Source organism: Melanostigma gelatinosum, assembly GCF_949748355.1.
Source record: "Melanostigma gelatinosum genome assembly, chromosome: 2".
Lineage (NCBI taxonomy): Eukaryota > Metazoa > Chordata > Actinopteri > Perciformes > Zoarcidae > Melanostigma > Melanostigma gelatinosum.
This window is the reverse complement of record NC_136635.1, coordinates 10,230,500-10,249,269: the sequence shown is the minus strand read 5'-3', so window position 1 is coordinate 10,249,269 and position 18,770 is coordinate 10,230,500. Positions and strand designations below refer to the sequence as shown.

The following is an 18,770-nucleotide window of genomic DNA, read 5'->3' as shown; positions in this document are numbered from 1 at the left end:
CAGTATTGAGGCTGCATTTAAAATTCATTACTAACATATTTTTCAGAGCTGTGTGCATTCGGTGTATACAAAGTAGAAAAACAGCACTCTGGAAATGTTGCTGTAAACACCCAGTTACTAATACTGGAAATATAAACACTGCAGTCATTTCATCAGGGGGCCACAGGCTAGAGGGAGAAGGGGTGAGGTTGATGGAGGGAGGTGGTGAGTTAGTTCACCAGTCCTGATAAGCGTGCCAAATTTGGTGATTTTTTGAGTATAATAAAGCCCCCAAAAATACGATTCCATGCATGAAATAATAATAACTTTAGTGCTTTCAATAGGGCCCGAGCACCGACGAAGTAATAAAATAATAATGAGCGTAAATTAATTTCAGTTTGAGTTTTTTTTGCTGTAATATTTTCACAGCATGAATTTCCATCAATTCTTGTGACATTGAACCACAGAACAAGGACATGATCGTTATGCAGCAATAGCTTCACGTCGGACATCAAAGATGAAACATTATGTCCATTTCTACACAGTTCTCTAGCCGTGTGTTGTGTTTGTATATGTAGCTACATGCTTCTTAATCAGAAAACATTCGGAGTATAGATACGATACCAAAATGGATTAAAATAAAGACAAAGTAATGCAGCTCTCAATGAACATTTTTGTGAATGAAATGGAGCAGAGCAGGTAGCCTTATATGAGGCCTGGTGATTTGGAAGTTTAGCTGTAAATCAACTTTACACACAAAGAAGTGAAAGTGCTGCCAACACTGTGCTCCTCCAACAAAATGTCATCGTGTTCATTCTTTGGTTCCTGCAGTATCACACCATGTGACTCAAAGGCTATTTATGTAAAGGCTGTGGTTTGGCCTCACTGATATATTGACCTAACTGAGACAGCTAGAGCCATTAGCCTGCTAAAAGAGGAGGGATGTGTCTCTTATTGATCTGGTAGCGAAGCGATGAGTCATTTGCACAGCATTCAGCAGCACTGATTTGTGAAGGTTTTCCAGAAGAGAAATAACTGCCTTTTTGTTTTGCTTTCAGGCCAAGGCTGCTTCATTTCTGCTTTCAACACAAGATGAAAAGAACGTATAGGTTTAATTCTCCAGCTATAACACACACACACCAGCACCAGGAATGTTCAGGAGGATTGTGTCAATTCAAGATTGATGCAGCTTCAAATTGTCTGTTTTCAGGGTTTTAAAGCCAGTGCTGCTGTGACAGTCGTTTCTCACACACACACACACACACACACACACACACACACACACACACACACACACACACACACACACACACACACACACACACACACACACACACACACACACACACACACACACACACACACACAGACAGACAGACACACACCCTGGTGAGACTTGTCACAGTTTGCTCAGTGCAGTCTGAGTGAACACGCACGTACACGACCCCATGGGATTTTTGCCCCACGGTTCTCAAAACCCACTGTCAGTCCCAGCTTCAGCAGAGCATCACTGTGTGTGTGTGTGTGTGTGTGTGTGTGTGTGTTGAATCCCATTTATTGTGTTCATGTATTGAGAATCTGTTTAGGGAGCAGTTCCAGCTCGCAGCTTTGCTCACACATTCAGCTGTGCGCTCCTGTGCGTAGGAGTGTTTGTTCATTTCTACACATTTAGGCATTTATGCTTTTCTGTCTTTTTCTGTCTTTTTTATCCCTAATTGTGATGGTTTTCTTGTGTGTGTGTGTGTGTAGCTGCAGACATAAACAGTGGAAGTCCGACCTGCCGGCCTCCAGCGTCGTCATCACCTTCCACAATGAAGCTCGCTCTGCCCTGCTGCGGACTGTGGTCAGGTAGGTGAATGGTGTGTGTGCTGTCCACTTAAGAAAACATTTTCAAGATGTTTTTTCTTCCTATAAATTGCGTCTCCCTCTCGGTTTAGTGTCCTGAAGAAAAGTCCTTCTCACTTGGTCAAAGAGATCATTCTAGTTGACGACTACAGTGATAATTGTGAGTAATTAACGCAAACAAATTGTAGAACTAAACAAACCAAATGAGTTCATTGAGTCATTACATACTTTGCGTGTGTTTCAGCGGAGGATGGAGCGCTGCTGGGGAAGATTGAAAAAGTGCGCGTGTTGAGAAACGACCGCAGAGAAGGTAGAAGAAGAAAGTTTTATATCAAAGAAACATCTCGGCCATGTTTCGTGAATGCAGTCATTCCCCCATGTTAATGGTTGGGGGTGAAATCATTCTAAATGTATATCTTTGATCTTTCCCTCAGGACTGATGCGTTCAAGGGTGCGTGGTGCAGATGCCTCCACGGCACCCGTCCTCACCTTCTTGGACTCTCACTGTGAATGTAACGACCACTGGCTGGAGCCGCTGCTGGAGAGAGTGGCTGAGGTACACACACACACACACACACACCTTTATACATCAGTAAAGTATATTATCGAACATACAAAGAAAGTAAAAGATGAACAAGTCCATCAGATAAACAATGAAAGGATTTTAATGTTGAGACGTTAAAGGGTAACTTAGACTTTTTACTTCCCGTGTTTGTTTTTTTACTTCCCCAAAAACAAGGGAAAATAGACTTCTCGTTCAAAAATACTGAAGTTGCCCTTTTTAAGAGAGACCGTTAAAGACTGGTGTGGTTCAAAGGTCAAAGACTGTGATACAATAAGTCTATAAACAGTCAACACAGACCCTGTAGAGCAGCTCGCCATTTTGTGACGTCACTGATTTGACCTCCTTCTTGATCAAAACACTTTAACTTTAGATTTATTTAGTTTTGCCTCTCAGACTTTTGTTTTTAAAGGTGACAGTGAAGATAGAATACATGGCAACAGTCCTCACCTTTTATATTTTAATGTAAAGTATCAACATATTACTGACTCATTGAATTTTCCGTATGCTAGTCGTGTCATAGTACCATTGCACCTTTAAAAGAATGTGACGTCTTGTAATTTGACCGAAGAACAAAACAAAAAGGAAACCTTTCAAGATGCAAGTTTCTTGAAGAGTCGTTTGCAGTGTTTTAAAGATGTACTGCATCACAGGGCTCAAAATTGCTTCACATTGGTGATGATGTAATTCATATTGTTAGCTCTCTCCTTCACACTTTCACATAGAGGTCAGAGGTCGGGGTCGACTACAAAGCAGCTCCCCTGGAGCTGGTAGTCCGTCAGTGTCTGGTTAAAAACAAGGAGCGCATGACTTCAATAACACAGGAATGTTTGGACCCCTTCAGTATAAAAGCACATTTTCACAGCTCCAAAAATTCACATTTCCTTTTGCTGACCAGGTGTGGTTAAAATGTCCTTCCTCTATTAAAATCAAAATGTGATCAGTGTGTAGGCCTGTGATTCAGTAGGTCATAACTTGCTGGTGTTATTTTATTTATTTCAGCAAAGAGAGAGTAATCATCAGTCAGAGCTCTAAATGATACACAAAGACGTCAGTCAGGTTTTATTCCCAGAGTCAGCACAGATATATAGAAAAACCACCCGACCGCTCACTCGTTTCCTGCAGTAATTTCCTCTGACAGAATAAACATAAACTCCATAAAAGAGTCATGGTGAGTTGATGGCTTCAGTGAAGTCATCCAGTATTGACTTGAGAGGGAATCTCAGTCTGAAGTGGGACACTGTTTAAAATTGAGGTTCTTCAAATATTCATCTGATACGACTGAAAATAGTGTGATTGTGCATTTGATCCTCCCAAACGCGGTGTTTTGTCGTTCCCTAGTTAATAAACGCCTCGAGCCAAATCTAAAACAGTTTGCTGTCAAAGTAATTGACTTTGCTTTAGTTGTACCTCTAAATAATGAATCACTCAATACAAACCAGAAAGAAGGAAAAAATGCAGTCTGTGTGGGTGGAACCTCATGTGTCATATCAAAAGGTTTCAGCCCAAAATAAATAAAGTAACTCGGTACCTTTGAGGCCTGTTTCTGTTGTTGTCATTCTGGTCACTTGAGCAATCCTTTCTCTAAACTGCTGTAAGATGTGACGCAGTGGGAGTGATTTATTGTATGAACGCTGGCTTCTGCTTCATAAACACAGAGATAAACTAAATACAGAGTGTAAACTAAACGTGTGAGTTATTGGTGTTGAGGGGAATATTTACTTCCGCTCGACACAAAATATGGAAAACTTTGACTTTTCGTACATATTTATTAATGAGCCACATTTCCTGTTATTCCCATTCTGAGACTGTTCAGGACAAATTTAGTACATTGTCTCCGTTCTTCCTTCTCAGGACAAGAGCAGAGTAGTGTCTCCTATCATCGATGTCATCAACATGGACAACTTCCAGTACGTAGGCGCCTCGGCCGATCTGAAAGGAGGTACAGTACATGCTGTTCCGTGTAGTTGCGTATTAGAAGCAGTAATCTGTTGTTCCACTTCATTAACAGTTTTCACTTGAGGCTGTTGTGGCTTTTTCTCACACACAAACACTTCCGCGAAGTATACTCCCAGCATGTTTAGTGTTACTGCACATAAACTGTCTTCCACACTGCAGGCGGAGTGAACTGGATTTTTATTGATACAATTACTTTTTTGTCCCGACCTTTGTATTCTAGTATTACAACTTCATACAGTGTCGGGTTTAGAAGCTGTAGTCTCTGTGCTGACACGTGAACACAAGTGACATCAGGCAACTAATGCTCATAATGGCATTGTCCTTTGGTCCTCTCTCTGTGTGTGTGTGTGTGTGTTAATGCCTGTAGGTTTTGACTGGAATTTGGTGTTTAAATGGGACTACATGACTCTGGATCAGAGACGAGCCAGACAAAGCAACCCCATCACCCCTATTAAGTAAGTCAGTCACACTCACACATCCACTCTAGTGATCATACACGACAGACACACTTTTGTTTGGCAGTTTCCACTATTTCTATGACTCTGTCTCTCTCTCTCTCTCTCTCTCTCTCTCTCTCTCTCTCTCTCTCTCTCTCTCTCTCTCTCTCTCTCTCTCTCTCTCTCTCTCTCTCTCTCTCTCTCTCTCTCTCTCTCTCTCTCTCTCTCTCTCTCTCTCTCTCTCTCTCTCTCTCTCTCTCTCTCTCTCTCTCTCTCTCTCTCTCTCTCTCTCTCTCTCTCTCTGTGTGTCCCTGTAGGACTCCAATGATAGCAGGGGGTCTATTTGTCATGGATAAGGATTACTTTGAGCGCCTGGGAAAGTACGACATGATGATGGATGTATGGGGAGGAGAAAACCTTGGTGAGTGCCGCTAAAGTCTAAACGCAAATTCAGATGAGTCACGCTGGAGCATGAAGTCAGTAGAATAACAGCAGACAGACGATGGTGGTTAGAAGATGAAAATAAGACACAGTAGCAGATGCATAATAAATATAAAGGTGAGGGAAAGAAATAAAACGGAGTGTGATTAAAAGTGTCTGGTAACAAAAATAAACTTTACCATTACACTGTAATGTGTTGCACCCCCGACTGTCTCATTCCCGACTATCTGCTTCTAGACATGACAGATGCGACAGGAGTTTTACCAGAGGCATTAAAGAAATAGTTTGACATTTTGGGAAATGCGGTTTTTAACTTGCTTGCGAGAGTTAGATGAGAAGATTGAGACCAGAGTGCTCATGTCTGTACTGCAGCTCAGCACAAAGACCATTTCTTGAGTGCAGGCTGGTAGGTGGAGTGTCTTACCTTTGGACAGTCAGGCTTCCCTCTGTTTCCAGTCTTAATGCTAAGCTAAGCTAAGTGACTTGTAGCTTTGTATTCAACATACAAATATGCCTGGCATCGAGCTTTTTATCCAACTCTCAACAAGAAGTCTAATCAGCATATTTCCCAAAATGTCAAGCTACTCCTTTAAGTCTCAAACGGGCACACATTTGTAACTTCTTTCTTTTGGCTGAAAAAACAACAGATTTCTGCTCTCTTATAAAATGTGCGCTGTCTCTTGTGATGTGTTATTTTGGATTTGTGTGCCAAGAAAATCCTTGAGTAATTCGGTCGTCGTAGTTGGGTAAAAGAGTCTTCTAGATTACAGTTGATCTTTAGAAAATTACAGTTTTAACGTGATAATAACACAATCGTGCACACAATAGAGATCATTTGCAAACAGCACAATGAGAAAATAACAGCTGTGTCTCCCTGTTGCTTTTGTCTGAATTCAGAATAAACCGAATGATTCACGCTTCTCTCGAGACAGCACAATGATTCAGAGCTGGATTGACAATTCAGATACTGAATTCTGTCTCTGTGTGTGTGTGTGTGTGTGTGTGTGTGTGTGTGTGTGTGTGTGTGTGTGTGTGTGTGTGTGTGTGTGTGTGTGTGTGTGTGTGTGTGTGTGTGTGTGTGTGTGTGTGTGTGTGTGTGTGTGTGTGTGTGTGTGTGTGTTTCAGAAATCTCATTTCGCGTGTGGCAGTGCGGTGGCAGTCTGGAGATCATCCCCTGTAGCAGAGTTGGCCACGTCTTCAGAAAGCAGCATCCATACACCTTCCCTGGGGGGAGCGGGACTGTGTTTGCAAGGTAACACACACACACACCAAACAGGTTGGACTCTCATTAACTACATACAGGCTACACTCATCTCATTAATTCATTCAATTACTGAAGAACAGTATGTCCCATTCACACAGGTTGCATTGCTGCTATTTGTTTAGTACACTGGATATCTTGTGCATCCTTTTAAAGGTGCTCAATACAAAATTCAGAGCGTTTGTATTGCCTCCACACGGCTCTCAACATGGAGACGGCTTGCAGCTAACGGTGCTAACGACACGAACAGTGCAAACATCGGCAACAGGCAGAGCCAGCAGTGTTTACCTGAGTGGGAACCGGAGCGTGCCGTCGGTCCGGACAGCGCTATCAGTTGTAAGCGACTTGCAGCTTCCGTATGAGCGGCAGATTCGTTCTCTGCTCAGGTAGACAGGTAGACATCTTCACATAGCTAATAGTTGTTTGATGCTATTTTAATGCTCTGAGTGTCGTTTAGAGAACCTTTAGTGAACCATCAAGTCATGTGTTGTGTCATTTATTATTAATGGATTTGCTACTAATAGCAGGGTTGGGTGTTCGATCCCCAGCTCCTCCTGTCCATATCAAAGCAAATGAGCAAATTTCCTTTCAAGTATTCACTAAGTAACTATTCCTTTGAACTACTATTTTCAACATGCCTCGTTGGCAAACTCTAACTGCTGAGGAAGACCATGTGATATGATTGAAAAGCTCCAGAACAGCTGCTAAATGGACCTTTTCTCAACATTTAGGCTGCATCATAATATTACAATAACCAAAATACCAGATGGCATCTAATCTAATATTATATCTGATATCAGTGTGTGGATGTACTGAGCAGCTCTACCAATAATTATTTCTTGTTTGGAAAATATTGTAATCATGATTCATGATCATGAGTTATTTTTTCATTATGGTTTGATTGTCGTCGTCCCCCCCCCCCATACAAAGCGCTTTATACTGAAATTATTTCTGCCTTAGTCATTTATATCATCATACTGTTGTAAACACATTATTGAGTTTTATGACAACTTTGACAATTAAACCAGTGTTGGATAATAAAAACCAAGCACCAACAATTAAAAAACAATTTAAAAAGAGACAGACTATGAAAGAATGTTCTTTTAAATGTAGAATATCTGTTTTTGCATGTGCTTTAGAGCTCTGATAGATCTCACAACACAATCAGTGAACATTTGTAATGGGAAGCATGATCCATGGAAAGATATGGATCTCTGCTTTGAAACAGTCTCCAACCACAAGTAACCACCGCTGGAAAAGAGCCAGACAAACTCTCATTAACCTGATTACGAACTTCAACAAACAGGGAATGTAAAGTGGCTGTGGTTTCTCTGGTTCCCCATAGCACTGTGGAGCAAACAAAGAGATGAAGGGCGTCATAAACAAAGATGGTGGCGTAATTAGCTCATCTCCATTTAAAGTTGGTGTCTGAAATGGTCACTCTGAGATGCTGAGTGACATTTCTGATGCCAGCTGCAGATGAAAATGACCAACAGGGAAGTTTAACACAGAAATAAACCCTTCGACGCACAAGTAACGAGCACTGAATTCTTAATAATACTTTTGCACTGAGGTAATTCCTATGAATTGTGAATGGACCCTGAGCTGGATGAAACCGAAAAGAGAGACGACTCCAGTGGATATGAACTTCAACAACCGATCAAAGGGTCTCAGAGCTTCTTATATATCGTGCTGGCTGCGGATGCGTCTCTGCCATTTCAGCTTAGACGCCTCCTGTGGTCCACATTTCTGAAGTCTTAAAAGCAGTTGCATCACCCTTTCCGACATTTCCAAATATAATTTATTAACTGATGGGTGCACAGTGGTGTTCTCTTGTATCAGCCTTAACAATGGACACTCGCCATGCAGAACAGCTTCTTCATCTGTGCTTTGAGGCTGCTTCAGTTCATTGTCTATCCCTTCAGTGTTGAATAAAGCCCCAGAAACCCTCTTTGTGTTTGCTGTTGGTGACCGTGTGGAGCTACGAGACAGCGCCTGTTTTGCCTGCTTGGATGGCTTTATAATCAATTTCCAAATATTGTGTACATTGGACATGTGGAGACGGGACCATCTTACAATCAATGTGAAGAAAATCCCCTCCAAACCTCATAAGTCAGTCATATAAGTTCCCTCTGGGTACGCTGCCTACAGCAGGTTGCTGGGGAGCAGATGGATCAGCATTAAATACAATGCTTTACATCATCATCATGTGTTACATGTTACACTGTTTTACATCATCAAAACAAAGGCACAGAAATTACATGTCTGGTTACTGGCTGTCCTCCACCAAAGACATATTTAGTCAACTAACTAATTCAATCGACAGACTTGTGAAACTGAATTGTTTTCAAAGAATCACACAAAAGCACCACTTTAAATCGTATGTTTACCAGGCTGTTCATATGCTCATTAGTTTCTCGCAATTAAGTCATTCAGCGTGGGAAATGCATAAAAAATGTCTAATTGACAAAAGAAATCTTCATCGACTCAGACCAGAACGACAGCAGCCCTCCACAGCTCCCATGCAACTTTGACTCCGCCCACCACGTACCATTATCTTAAATCGGTCTCTCTGTCCCTGTTCTTCCATCTCCCTGTCTCATTCTCTTCTTCTATCTCTCTTTGTTTTAATTTCATTTTCATTTTCCAACCTGAATTTTCCTCACCTACTCTGTGTTTCATGTCTCTTTGTCTCTGACCGCCGTCGCCTCATATTCCTTTTCTCCCCCGTCTCTCAGGAACACGAGGAGAGCAGCAGAGGTGTGGATGGACGAGTTTAAAAACTTCTACTATGCGGCCGTCCCCTCGGCGAGAAATGTCCCCTACGGAAAGTAAGTACCATGAAGTATGAGCCCGACAGGAGTCAGACAGCATAATGTGGCGAGATCATAAAACGACAAAAGCAGCCACGTGAATGGGCATATTGATTAGATTGCCAATTGGCAGCATGTCTGCTGTGAAAGAAGTCAGCGACTCCTTTCGTTGAAGTGACATGAGGCAGTTAATGTGGCTTAAAAGAGGGCAAAAGTCAAAAGACTGCCGTGTTATTTGACGTGCTGAAGGGATTAGTGTTGGATTATGACAGCATACGTCAAAGCAAAGGAAAATGATGGACGTGCAACGCATTGGTAAAGCGGATCCATATTAAACAGGCTAGTTATAGAGGTGTTAGTCATGCCTTGTTGTATTCTTGGATCCATGATTGTTTTATTTCTCTTGTATCTGTATACTAGCTGACTGCTGCTGTGTGCCTTTTCACCCTTTTCCCACTTTTCTCAGAATAGGCCACACAAAAACAAGTCCTCTGACATCCATGCAGTGCAGCTGGACAAAGATAAAAATGCTCATTATGTGACCTTGTGGGAACACTCCTGTCATCTTCCTCCAGTGCCGGCCTCAGCAGTTATTATCCCCTCGGCCTCCACTATCTGCCCTGACAGAGGGGCTATAACTTAATCAATGTTTCTCTCTCTCTCTCTCTCTCTCTTTTTCTCTCTCTCACTCTCACTCCCTCTCTCCGTCTCAGTATCCAGAGTCGTTTGGAGATGAAGAAGAGATTAGGATGCAAGCCATTCAAATGGTACCTGGAGAATGTCTACCCTGAACTGCGGTAAGAAGATTATAGCATATTATGTTATATTACAGGGTACATGGTATGACACAATCTATGATATTATGAAATAAGACTTAAATGGCACTTAAGAATACCTCCCACCTGAGTTTGAGTAATACGAGGGCTTGGTTTGTAGGAGACCACAGCTCTGCGAGGAGCATCAGTGTGCCTGTGATCTCCTGTGTGCTGTGATCTAATGTTTCATGCTTTAATAAGACTCACAAATGACTGTTGTGACACTAATGACTAACCTGTACTAGCAATTATGCCTCTGGCACATTATTACATGTTGGCTAGTTTGCAATTTGTCACTTGCTTGAATGAGATTAATAATGTATAAATGTAACAGATCCTAATTTAAATAATTTCAGATGTAATTGGGTTATATTCTCCTATTTGTCAGAAGAAAATGGTGCAAAAACATTGTTCTCTCTATTTAGCTCGCCCTACTTCTGTCCTCTTTAGTTTCACATTCCACTATCCACGAATGAAGCCTGAATATCTTTATGGATTTGATACGATCATGATAGAGTAAACATTTTAACAACACCGTGTTTGTGTGCGATCAGAGTCCCAGACCACCAGGACATAGCGTTTGGAGCGTTGCAGCAGGGAGGAAACTGTCTGGACACTCTGGGTCATTTTGCCGACGGCGTGGTGGGTGTGTACGAATGCCACAACGCCGGGGGAAACCAGGTAGCGTTACCACAACGACACACACAGGTCAGCTTGTCAATTTCTTTGCTCTAAAGACACCTTGGTAGTAAGTGGTGGCACTAGTGGTGAGGGCACATGGAGTCATAGGATTCTACTATTAAAGGTCTATTGGTGCACAAAAGTTGAGTTTTATTCGCAAGACTGTAGCAAACAAAGGTCAAGTGAGACTCAAAACCAAGAATTATCCTTGTTCTTATTCTGCAGCAAGTAAAAAGTGAATATCATTACAGTTAATACATGTAGTCTGTCTGTCAGTCAAGCAGCATACTTGCACACTTGCAACTTTCATACAGAACATCTGTATATGGAAATATCTTAACTTTGTGTGTGTGTCTGTCTGCATAGGCTTGTACCAGTGTGTTTGTGTCTGCAGCGATAGTTCCTTCCTAAAATAGAATGACAGGTGTAGTGATCTCTCTGGAAAACTGGAGTCACATAAAGTCAAAGTTACCCCCAATCATTTTTGCATTATTGCAAAACTCGTCCCATTAGTGATTTTTTTTTTCTTCATTTTTAAAACCAAATTTTTTCTGCCTCAAATCTAGTTTGAAATTAACCAACGCTTTTTAAAATTGAAATGACAATGCGTCTCTTTAGGCAATATGCTTTGATGGGGCATGTAATGATGCTCGCTGATAATTCTTCCTGTGGGTGTCAGTTATGCTGCAGAGTACGATATCACACAGATACCGACGTGAAGTCACCCAACCCCACCTCTATTCTCTATTGCAGTTTGTTAAATCAGTGCAGTACAAACATGAATGGAGCAACAGTGTCTTACATTTCATCTGAGACGTACTGGATCAGCCAATCTGATGAAGACGTCCTTTGTTTGATTAATGCTGCTGTTGCTCATAGTCTTAGCTGGTTGTCACAAGTAAGAAAGTTGACTGAAAAATGTTATTTCAAATAAGTTTGCGAACTTATACTAATGTTTTCATCCCTTTTTTTTGAAAGGAGTGGGCCCTGACGAAGGATAAGTCAGTCAAACACATGGACTTGTGTCTGACTGTGGTGGACCGGACGGCCGGCTCCCTCATCAAACTACAAGGCTGTCGAGAGAACGACAGCAGACAGGTACAAACACCCACTTTGCTTGGACGGCTTTACCAGAGCTCTACTCGCCCTTGCCAAGTAGAACCAATACCAATGCACATTTGTAACATTTCTATATGGTTTATGTCATGACATTGTTGTGTGTCGGCAGAAATGGGAGCAGATAGAGTCCAACGCGAAGCTTCGTCACGTGGGCAGTAACGTCTGTCTGGACAGCCGCAGCGCCAGGATGGGCGGACTCACTGTGGAGGTCTGCAGCCCGAGCCTCAACCAACAGTGGAAGTTCACCCTCAATTTACAATCATAGGGGGCGCTACCAACCCTGGAAGAGCTGGATAATGGATAGAGACACCAACACACTCTGAAACACGGAGAAAGACAAACTCGATGGATGAATAGATCCCTCTCGCTCCTCCTCCTCCTCCTCAGAGGTGCTGCCAGTCACGTCTATACACCTCTCCCCCACCCTCACTCCTCCCAAGATAACAAAGAGCCACACCTACCGGGGGAGGGGCTTGTAGACCATAATGGAGTAAACAGAATTTGGTGGATGGATGGTGACGGTGATGATCATGATGAGGATAAAAGTGATGAAGAGGCTTTCCATCCAAACTACATACCTCAGTGTTTTTTCATTGGTGGTTCCAGAGGCTGATTTTGTTCTTTTACTTTCTCTAAAGCTGGTGAGGTAGAACTCTTTTTACTTTGTAATTGTTTTATTTTATTATTAATATTTTTTTATTTCTTGCTGTTAACTCTTCACGGAGGTTTCGCAGGAGATTTTTTTCGTTCTCGAAAGAATGGGACGTTGGTGGTGTTGCTCCTCTCCGGTGCTCTCTCTCTCTCTCTCTCTCTCTCTCTCTCTCTCTCTTTGTGTCACCACACCGAGCTGAAGCTTGGGCCTCGAGCTAGAGTCTGTAGTGGCAGATGGAGGCTTCAGGTTTCGGTGAGGTTTGGGGTGTAGAGGGACGTGAAGGGAGGAAATGGACTCGAATCCTTGAGCTGTTCCTCTGGTTTACCCTCATTTGTTCACAGGATCAACAGAGAAAAGAGAGGCAAAGTGGAGAGAGGAATGCTGGGATTTCTACTTTAATTTCTACACAGTTTTTCTACAGATTGTGTCTTGGGGAGGGGGTCCAGGGAGGAACTTCTCTGCTTTGGATGGGGCCTGGCACCGGTTTGGTTTGGCCGGCCAGGAAGTGTCTTGAAGCCACCCCTCAGGATTTACTGTTTGTTGTCTGGCTGCAGCACTGGCTGCCACAGCATCTCCACTTCTACACCATTATGTCTCTAAAGAAACAATACACAGAAAAAAAAATCTCTTAACAAAAATCGCTTTTTTGTTGTTTACTTTTGTCAACAAAAAAAAATGGAACCAAATTTCGAATGGATGTTTTTGTGTTTGAGGAATACCAGATGAGTGATTAAAAGAGTTTTTTTCTTTCCATACTCTCGCTGCTCTCTAACTGCTCCCTGTGGAGCAGCTCAGTTTCTACGTCTTCTTTTCCTGCACCGATAACTTTCTTTGCCTGTGTCTAATCTTGCCATTGTAGGAAGGTTGCTGTCTAATAATCACACCCAAACAGGAGTTAATGTTGCAGCTTTTTCCCTTGAGGTAACAGGCTGCAAAAGGATAATTGTAACATTCATAATATACTTTCAACATACACCTGCCTGCTCCTGCATGGCAATAGAAGGAAACACCAGCGCCCATATGTGGCTACCATTTCCACACGGTCCCACTTGTCGACGAGAGTAAAACCTTGCTTATTCCGGTCTGTGAACAGATATCATGCAAAACAGAAAAACCTTTTCCTGGCTGTAGTCAAACTATGAAATGTGCATGCACAAAGCTCCTTCTAGCTGCATGCATCACCAACAGTTACAAGAAGTGGTAAGAAGTGAAGTAAGAAGTGGTTCCCATCAACATGTTTTTCTTTTCGTCATCGTGCCTGTTCAGAAGTTTGCAGCTGCAATAAACAAGGTTTTCCTCTTTGTCCTCGCTCTGTTTCTGCTTGAGGTGATCGGGTTTTTTCTGATTGCACAAGCAGGACTGCTCAGTTTTGGCTGATCCAAAGTAGTAATGAGAACACTTGCTGTTTATTTTGGCGAGCTACTTTATAAGCAACAAGATTTCAGTGTTCACCAAGCAGCATTGTGCCACTTCATGGTTCTTTGTTACCTGAAAGTATTACTGATACCATCTCCAGTACACGTACAGGTTTGCTATCGTTCATTACCTGATGCCTGTTGTGCATCTTTGCAACTCTAGTCTGTCCTTGGCTTCAACATGGATTAGTCTGAACTGATCCTCTGTACCTTTATTCACTGATGAGTAATGATGGTATAGTTTGGGGTAAATTGTTTGTGATTAAAGTTGGAGGGACTCATCACTTGGCAACAACAAACAGCAAATATCTTTGAACGGATATACAGTACTGTGCAACAGGAATGGCTTATAAAAGTCTCATCCTTTATTTCTGAGTTTATTCACGGAAGAAGTTGTAGCCTTAAGTGTTCTTCAATGTCAAATCTCTTCGCTGTTTCTCAATATTTCTCTCCATCTCTCACGTTCACGTCTTTACCTGTAAATGTTGATTTCTGTGTTTATTACCGAATCGGACAAAGACAGCTGTTCATGCTTGATGTGCTGTCTGATACTTTTTCATCCTCTGTTCCATCACTTTGTTTGTCTTCTTGCCATTTTGTTCCTTGTACCTGATGTTTGCCTTGTCTTAAACACTCACACGAGTTGAGGAGTTCAGCTAAGACTGCAGCCGGTTGAAAAGCCTATCCTGTGACTTGACAGGTCGCTGCACAGCACCCGAGGGTGAGCCTAGAGGTGAGGAACGCTTCGGTGGCCAAACTCAAAGGCCCAAATCTGGTTTAAGGTTTCAGTTAGATTTCTGCAGAAAGAATATGAAACATTCTCAGTTGTGTCTCAATTTCTCAGCAATGTTTAAAATCAATAATTGTAGAAGCTGATTGGAATTTATGGTGTCAATTTTCCTCAATTTAGCATCCAAACGGTGGTCTCACCAGAGGCTTCGGTGGACCGCAGCATATGTCACACGCATGTTGTAGATCTAACAGCTGTTTGAGCCTGATGGGTGTAAACTTGATGTTAATTTATAGGGCAGGTCTGAGGTTTGGGATTTCTTCAGATACGTTGGATGTAGGTACTGTCATTTCTTTTATCAGTTATTCCTTTACATCTCCTTGATATGTTTGATAATCGGGTACATACTCAAATGTTCTCTCCTAACTTGATGTCTTTTTGACATCAAACTGTTTGGCAATCCTCAAGTATTAACATTCGTCATCAAATGTTGATGCTTAAATGTTGCTGATGAGAACCTGATACTAGAAGGTCTTTCTTTTCAAAGTATCTGGACTTTGTCCCCGTTATGTTTTCTGTGGTGTACAGCGCCCTCTATTGTAACACTTCTTGTTAACAAGTAAAGAACCGGAACAGGAAAGAAAAAGGGACTCCAGGTAGTAACTTTCTGATGCACAATGCACCACTGAGAGTTCCAGACATTTTTCTTGTTGTCTTAGTTCTATTGTCATTAAACTGTAAACAGGCAGTACAACCACGAGCAGGCATGAGGACCAAACCGCACACACCGAGCGATACTGTCTGCTACAGCGGTTCAGAGATGTAGTTTAAAGCCTTTCATTCTTAAACCATTCTTGTGAAGTTGAAGAGATTGCTGTCTTACTTTTTATTATTTCTATGTTATGCGCAGAGGAAACGATAATTAAGTAGTCCAGCGCCTCATTTTGATTGGATGATTAAATGTTTACATCTTTAGCACAATGTGCCAAAGTTTTGCTTCCTGTTTCTCTCCGTGTGAGGAAGAATGAAAAGGGTTAAAAGTCTTTGGAAATGCAGATTGAGACGCAGAGAACTCCGGATAGTACATGTGGTGTATTTCATTCTTCTTCCCAGTCTCAGTTAGACTTAATTTGGTGGACTTTAACAAGAAAGGAGGTGTAAAGGTCAAGCTTTGTGCTCTCTCAGCGTTTCCAGAGTTAAGTCACGATTTGTCCTAACAAAAGATATGTCTTCCCCCTTCAGCCCACCTTAAATCCCATTTTAGGATTAACCGAAGAGCACCTCTCTGATATGTGAAAAGCCCTGCTGAGACTTCCAGCTCAGGACTGCTTAAGCTCCTCCATCTTTTGCTACGAGTGACTGTAACGTTGTGTGTGTGTGTGTGTGTGTGTGTGTGTGAGTCGGGCATAAGAGGGACTTTACATGCACATGAGACAAAATACTGTGTAATCAACCAGTAAAGACAGATAGGAAGGTGAAATAGTAATCAATGATTTAAAGGGGTGATGATGCGTTTTCTAAGAGGAGTGGCTTCATTGAACGACAGTGGTGGGGGATATGGCACGAGGGGTCACACATGTAAAAGTGTATATTTTTGTATATACCTACATCAGTGTGTGTGTGTGTGTGTGTGTGTACAGTATGCACATATACACAGTGTACTCGGCTGCAGTTCCTAGTTTTGTTGTCAGACTGTACAGCGCTTCTAACTGTCCCCTGTTTTATAGATACTGCAGAAATTCAACTTTGAATGAGGAGAAATTATTAACTTAAATAAATGCATTTATATATATAAAAACTGAGCCGTGTCGAGTATTTTGGTTCGCTTCAGTGGTCGATGGTGCGAGCTCACGATGGATACTGTACTAAAGCACAAACGTACCCAGAGTGTGTGTGTGTATATATATATATATATATATATATATATATATATATATATATATATATATATATATATATATATATCGACGTGTCTGTCGGTCTGTTTCACTTCTCACAGTAATGCAGTTGTGGAGCTGGAGCACTACCTGCAATAACCTCCAATGCAAAATGCGTTTTACATGTATTCTGAAACTTTAATATTTAAAGAAAGGTCTTTTTCCATCCATCTGTCAAATATTGTTGATCTGGTTTGGATCTTATGAGTGAATGGCAGCCTGACCTCCAAACATTATGTGTGAGGGATGCAGCATTTTGGGCGTTAAAACCTTGATCGACCTTTTAATCAATGAATTACATGGCATCATATTGTGGTCCTAATACCCACATAATACACTGTACAATATCCTGTAATGAGTAATCTAAATATCTGCTAATGGGTAATATTTCCTGGGCAAAAGCCATATCGTTAATAATGTAGTGACACATTTACAGTGCATTGTGCATGTTTGGTCCCAAATAGTATTTTGTGTCAACTGGAGAAGACAGCCGTGGTTCATGATGTTCCTCTGAGATAACATGGAAAACAAAAGTATGTGGAGATCACTTTATGTGATTGTTGAACATCTCTTTTCAAAAGCATGCCGCTATAACAGTTTGCACTCTTCTGGGAAGGTTTTCCAAAAGACTTGGTAACCTGGCTGCAGAGATTTGCAGCGTACGTGCATTAAGGTTGGACACTGATGTTGGACGATGAGGCCTGGCTCACAGTCAGTGTTCCAGTTCATCCCATTGGTTCACTGTAGTATTGGAACTGAAGAGGACCTCCTGAACTATAGTATGCAGAAGCATCAAGCCTTTTCTTAATTGGCACTCAGTCTTACCTAAACCATGAAAAAAGATCCAGACTAAAAATGCACATCAGTATGTGTTAACTTGTCAACTATCTGTCTGTTTGACGGTAATTCTGGTAAGTTGGTACTTTAAAATTATCGAATGATCTTGTTGGAGCACCTTCACACAGACATGTGCATAAAAGTGAGGACACGTTTATTTTCTTGAAACTAACATCAATATGTAATGCCCAGAGCCCCAATTAATCAGAATCATCGATATGTTGACCCAGTTTGTTGAGAAATACTAGGATGTTGACAACTTCCAGTAGCTTATTTGCACACGGTGCTGACAACAAAGTTACAGAAAGATACACAAAGACATGCCAGTAAAACAAGGACAAGAAAGATAAACAAACCTGAAATGATGTACAAGCAGGCAGATATGAAACTACATAGAAATGTATATAAAACAAAAAAAAACTATGTACAGGTCATTTTTGTTGTAAACTTACAGGGTTACAAATAGTGCAAAAGGCATATTTGATAGAATTGTTTATTTATAACAATCTTCTACAGCAAATATCTACAGCAGTAAAATACAACAAACACATCAATGCAAGAGTATGAATACAGAAACACCATAGAGAGACTATTTTACTGCACATTGACTACTTTTCATACCCTAAGTACATTTGCTGACAACACTTTTACTTAAGGAGGGGTTTGATTGCAGAACTTTTACTTGTAGTGGAGTATTTTCACAGTCTGGTACTAGTACTATAGGTACTAGTGGCTATTAACATATTTACAATGTCCAGTCACATTTGCTCTTCATCAGTCAAGAGTTGAGATATTCCCCTTCCCACTAGTACTTTTACTTAATTTAAAGATAATGCAGGTGTATAAACTAATGTCCCCTGAACAAACACAAGCCCACGCTTATCTCACACGCACACATGCACTCATATGCACACACTCTAACACATCGACACAATCACGTTCTCTTTTCTTGTTTGTAATGTATTGACATTATCATATTTCACATCTTGTGAAAACATCTCGTCAATAATATTGTACGTAGTCATATCTTATGCATATTCATTTTATGTTCTCTAATATTGTGACATGTTCATATGATATAGGTGGATGCTTCAAATAAGCCCAGTTGGCTTTCTGCCTCTTCCTGCACCGTGATATTATTTATCTCAGAACCGTTTATTGCCAAGTACGTAACATATGGTAGACAAACAAACAGATAACAGTATCTGTTATGTTTGTTTATTTTTATTGTATTCTTTAAACTGTGCAAATCAATAAACATCTAAACATCTAAATACTTCGTACACA

At 41.3% G+C, this 18,770-nt stretch overlaps 1 protein-coding gene across 1 annotated transcript in view; it reads left to right on the top strand.

The window, feature by feature from the left end:
* The window catches only part of galnt2 (UDP-N-acetyl-alpha-D-galactosamine:polypeptide N-acetylgalactosaminyltransferase 2), a 50,633-nt gene extending 34,138 nt beyond the window's left edge, over nt 1–16,495 (top strand). Inside the window, exons 4-16 of the mRNA XM_079289848.1 lie at nt 1,729–1,827; nt 1,917–1,984; nt 2,069–2,134; nt 2,259–2,380; nt 4,241–4,328; nt 4,713–4,800; nt 5,100–5,203; nt 6,349–6,475; nt 9,223–9,315; nt 10,011–10,094; nt 10,667–10,793; nt 11,772–11,891; nt 12,022–16,495. Coding sequence (XP_079145974.1) covers nt 1,729–1,827; nt 1,917–1,984; nt 2,069–2,134; nt 2,259–2,380; nt 4,241–4,328; nt 4,713–4,800; nt 5,100–5,203; nt 6,349–6,475; nt 9,223–9,315; nt 10,011–10,094; nt 10,667–10,793; nt 11,772–11,891; nt 12,022–12,177 — 1,342 coding nt within the window. The 3' untranslated portion in view covers nt 12,178–16,495. The remainder of the gene's footprint in view (nt 1–1,728; nt 1,828–1,916; nt 1,985–2,068; nt 2,135–2,258; nt 2,381–4,240; nt 4,329–4,712; nt 4,801–5,099; nt 5,204–6,348; nt 6,476–9,222; nt 9,316–10,010; nt 10,095–10,666; nt 10,794–11,771; nt 11,892–12,021) is intronic.
* Nucleotides 16,496–18,770: the final 2,275 nt, after the last annotated feature.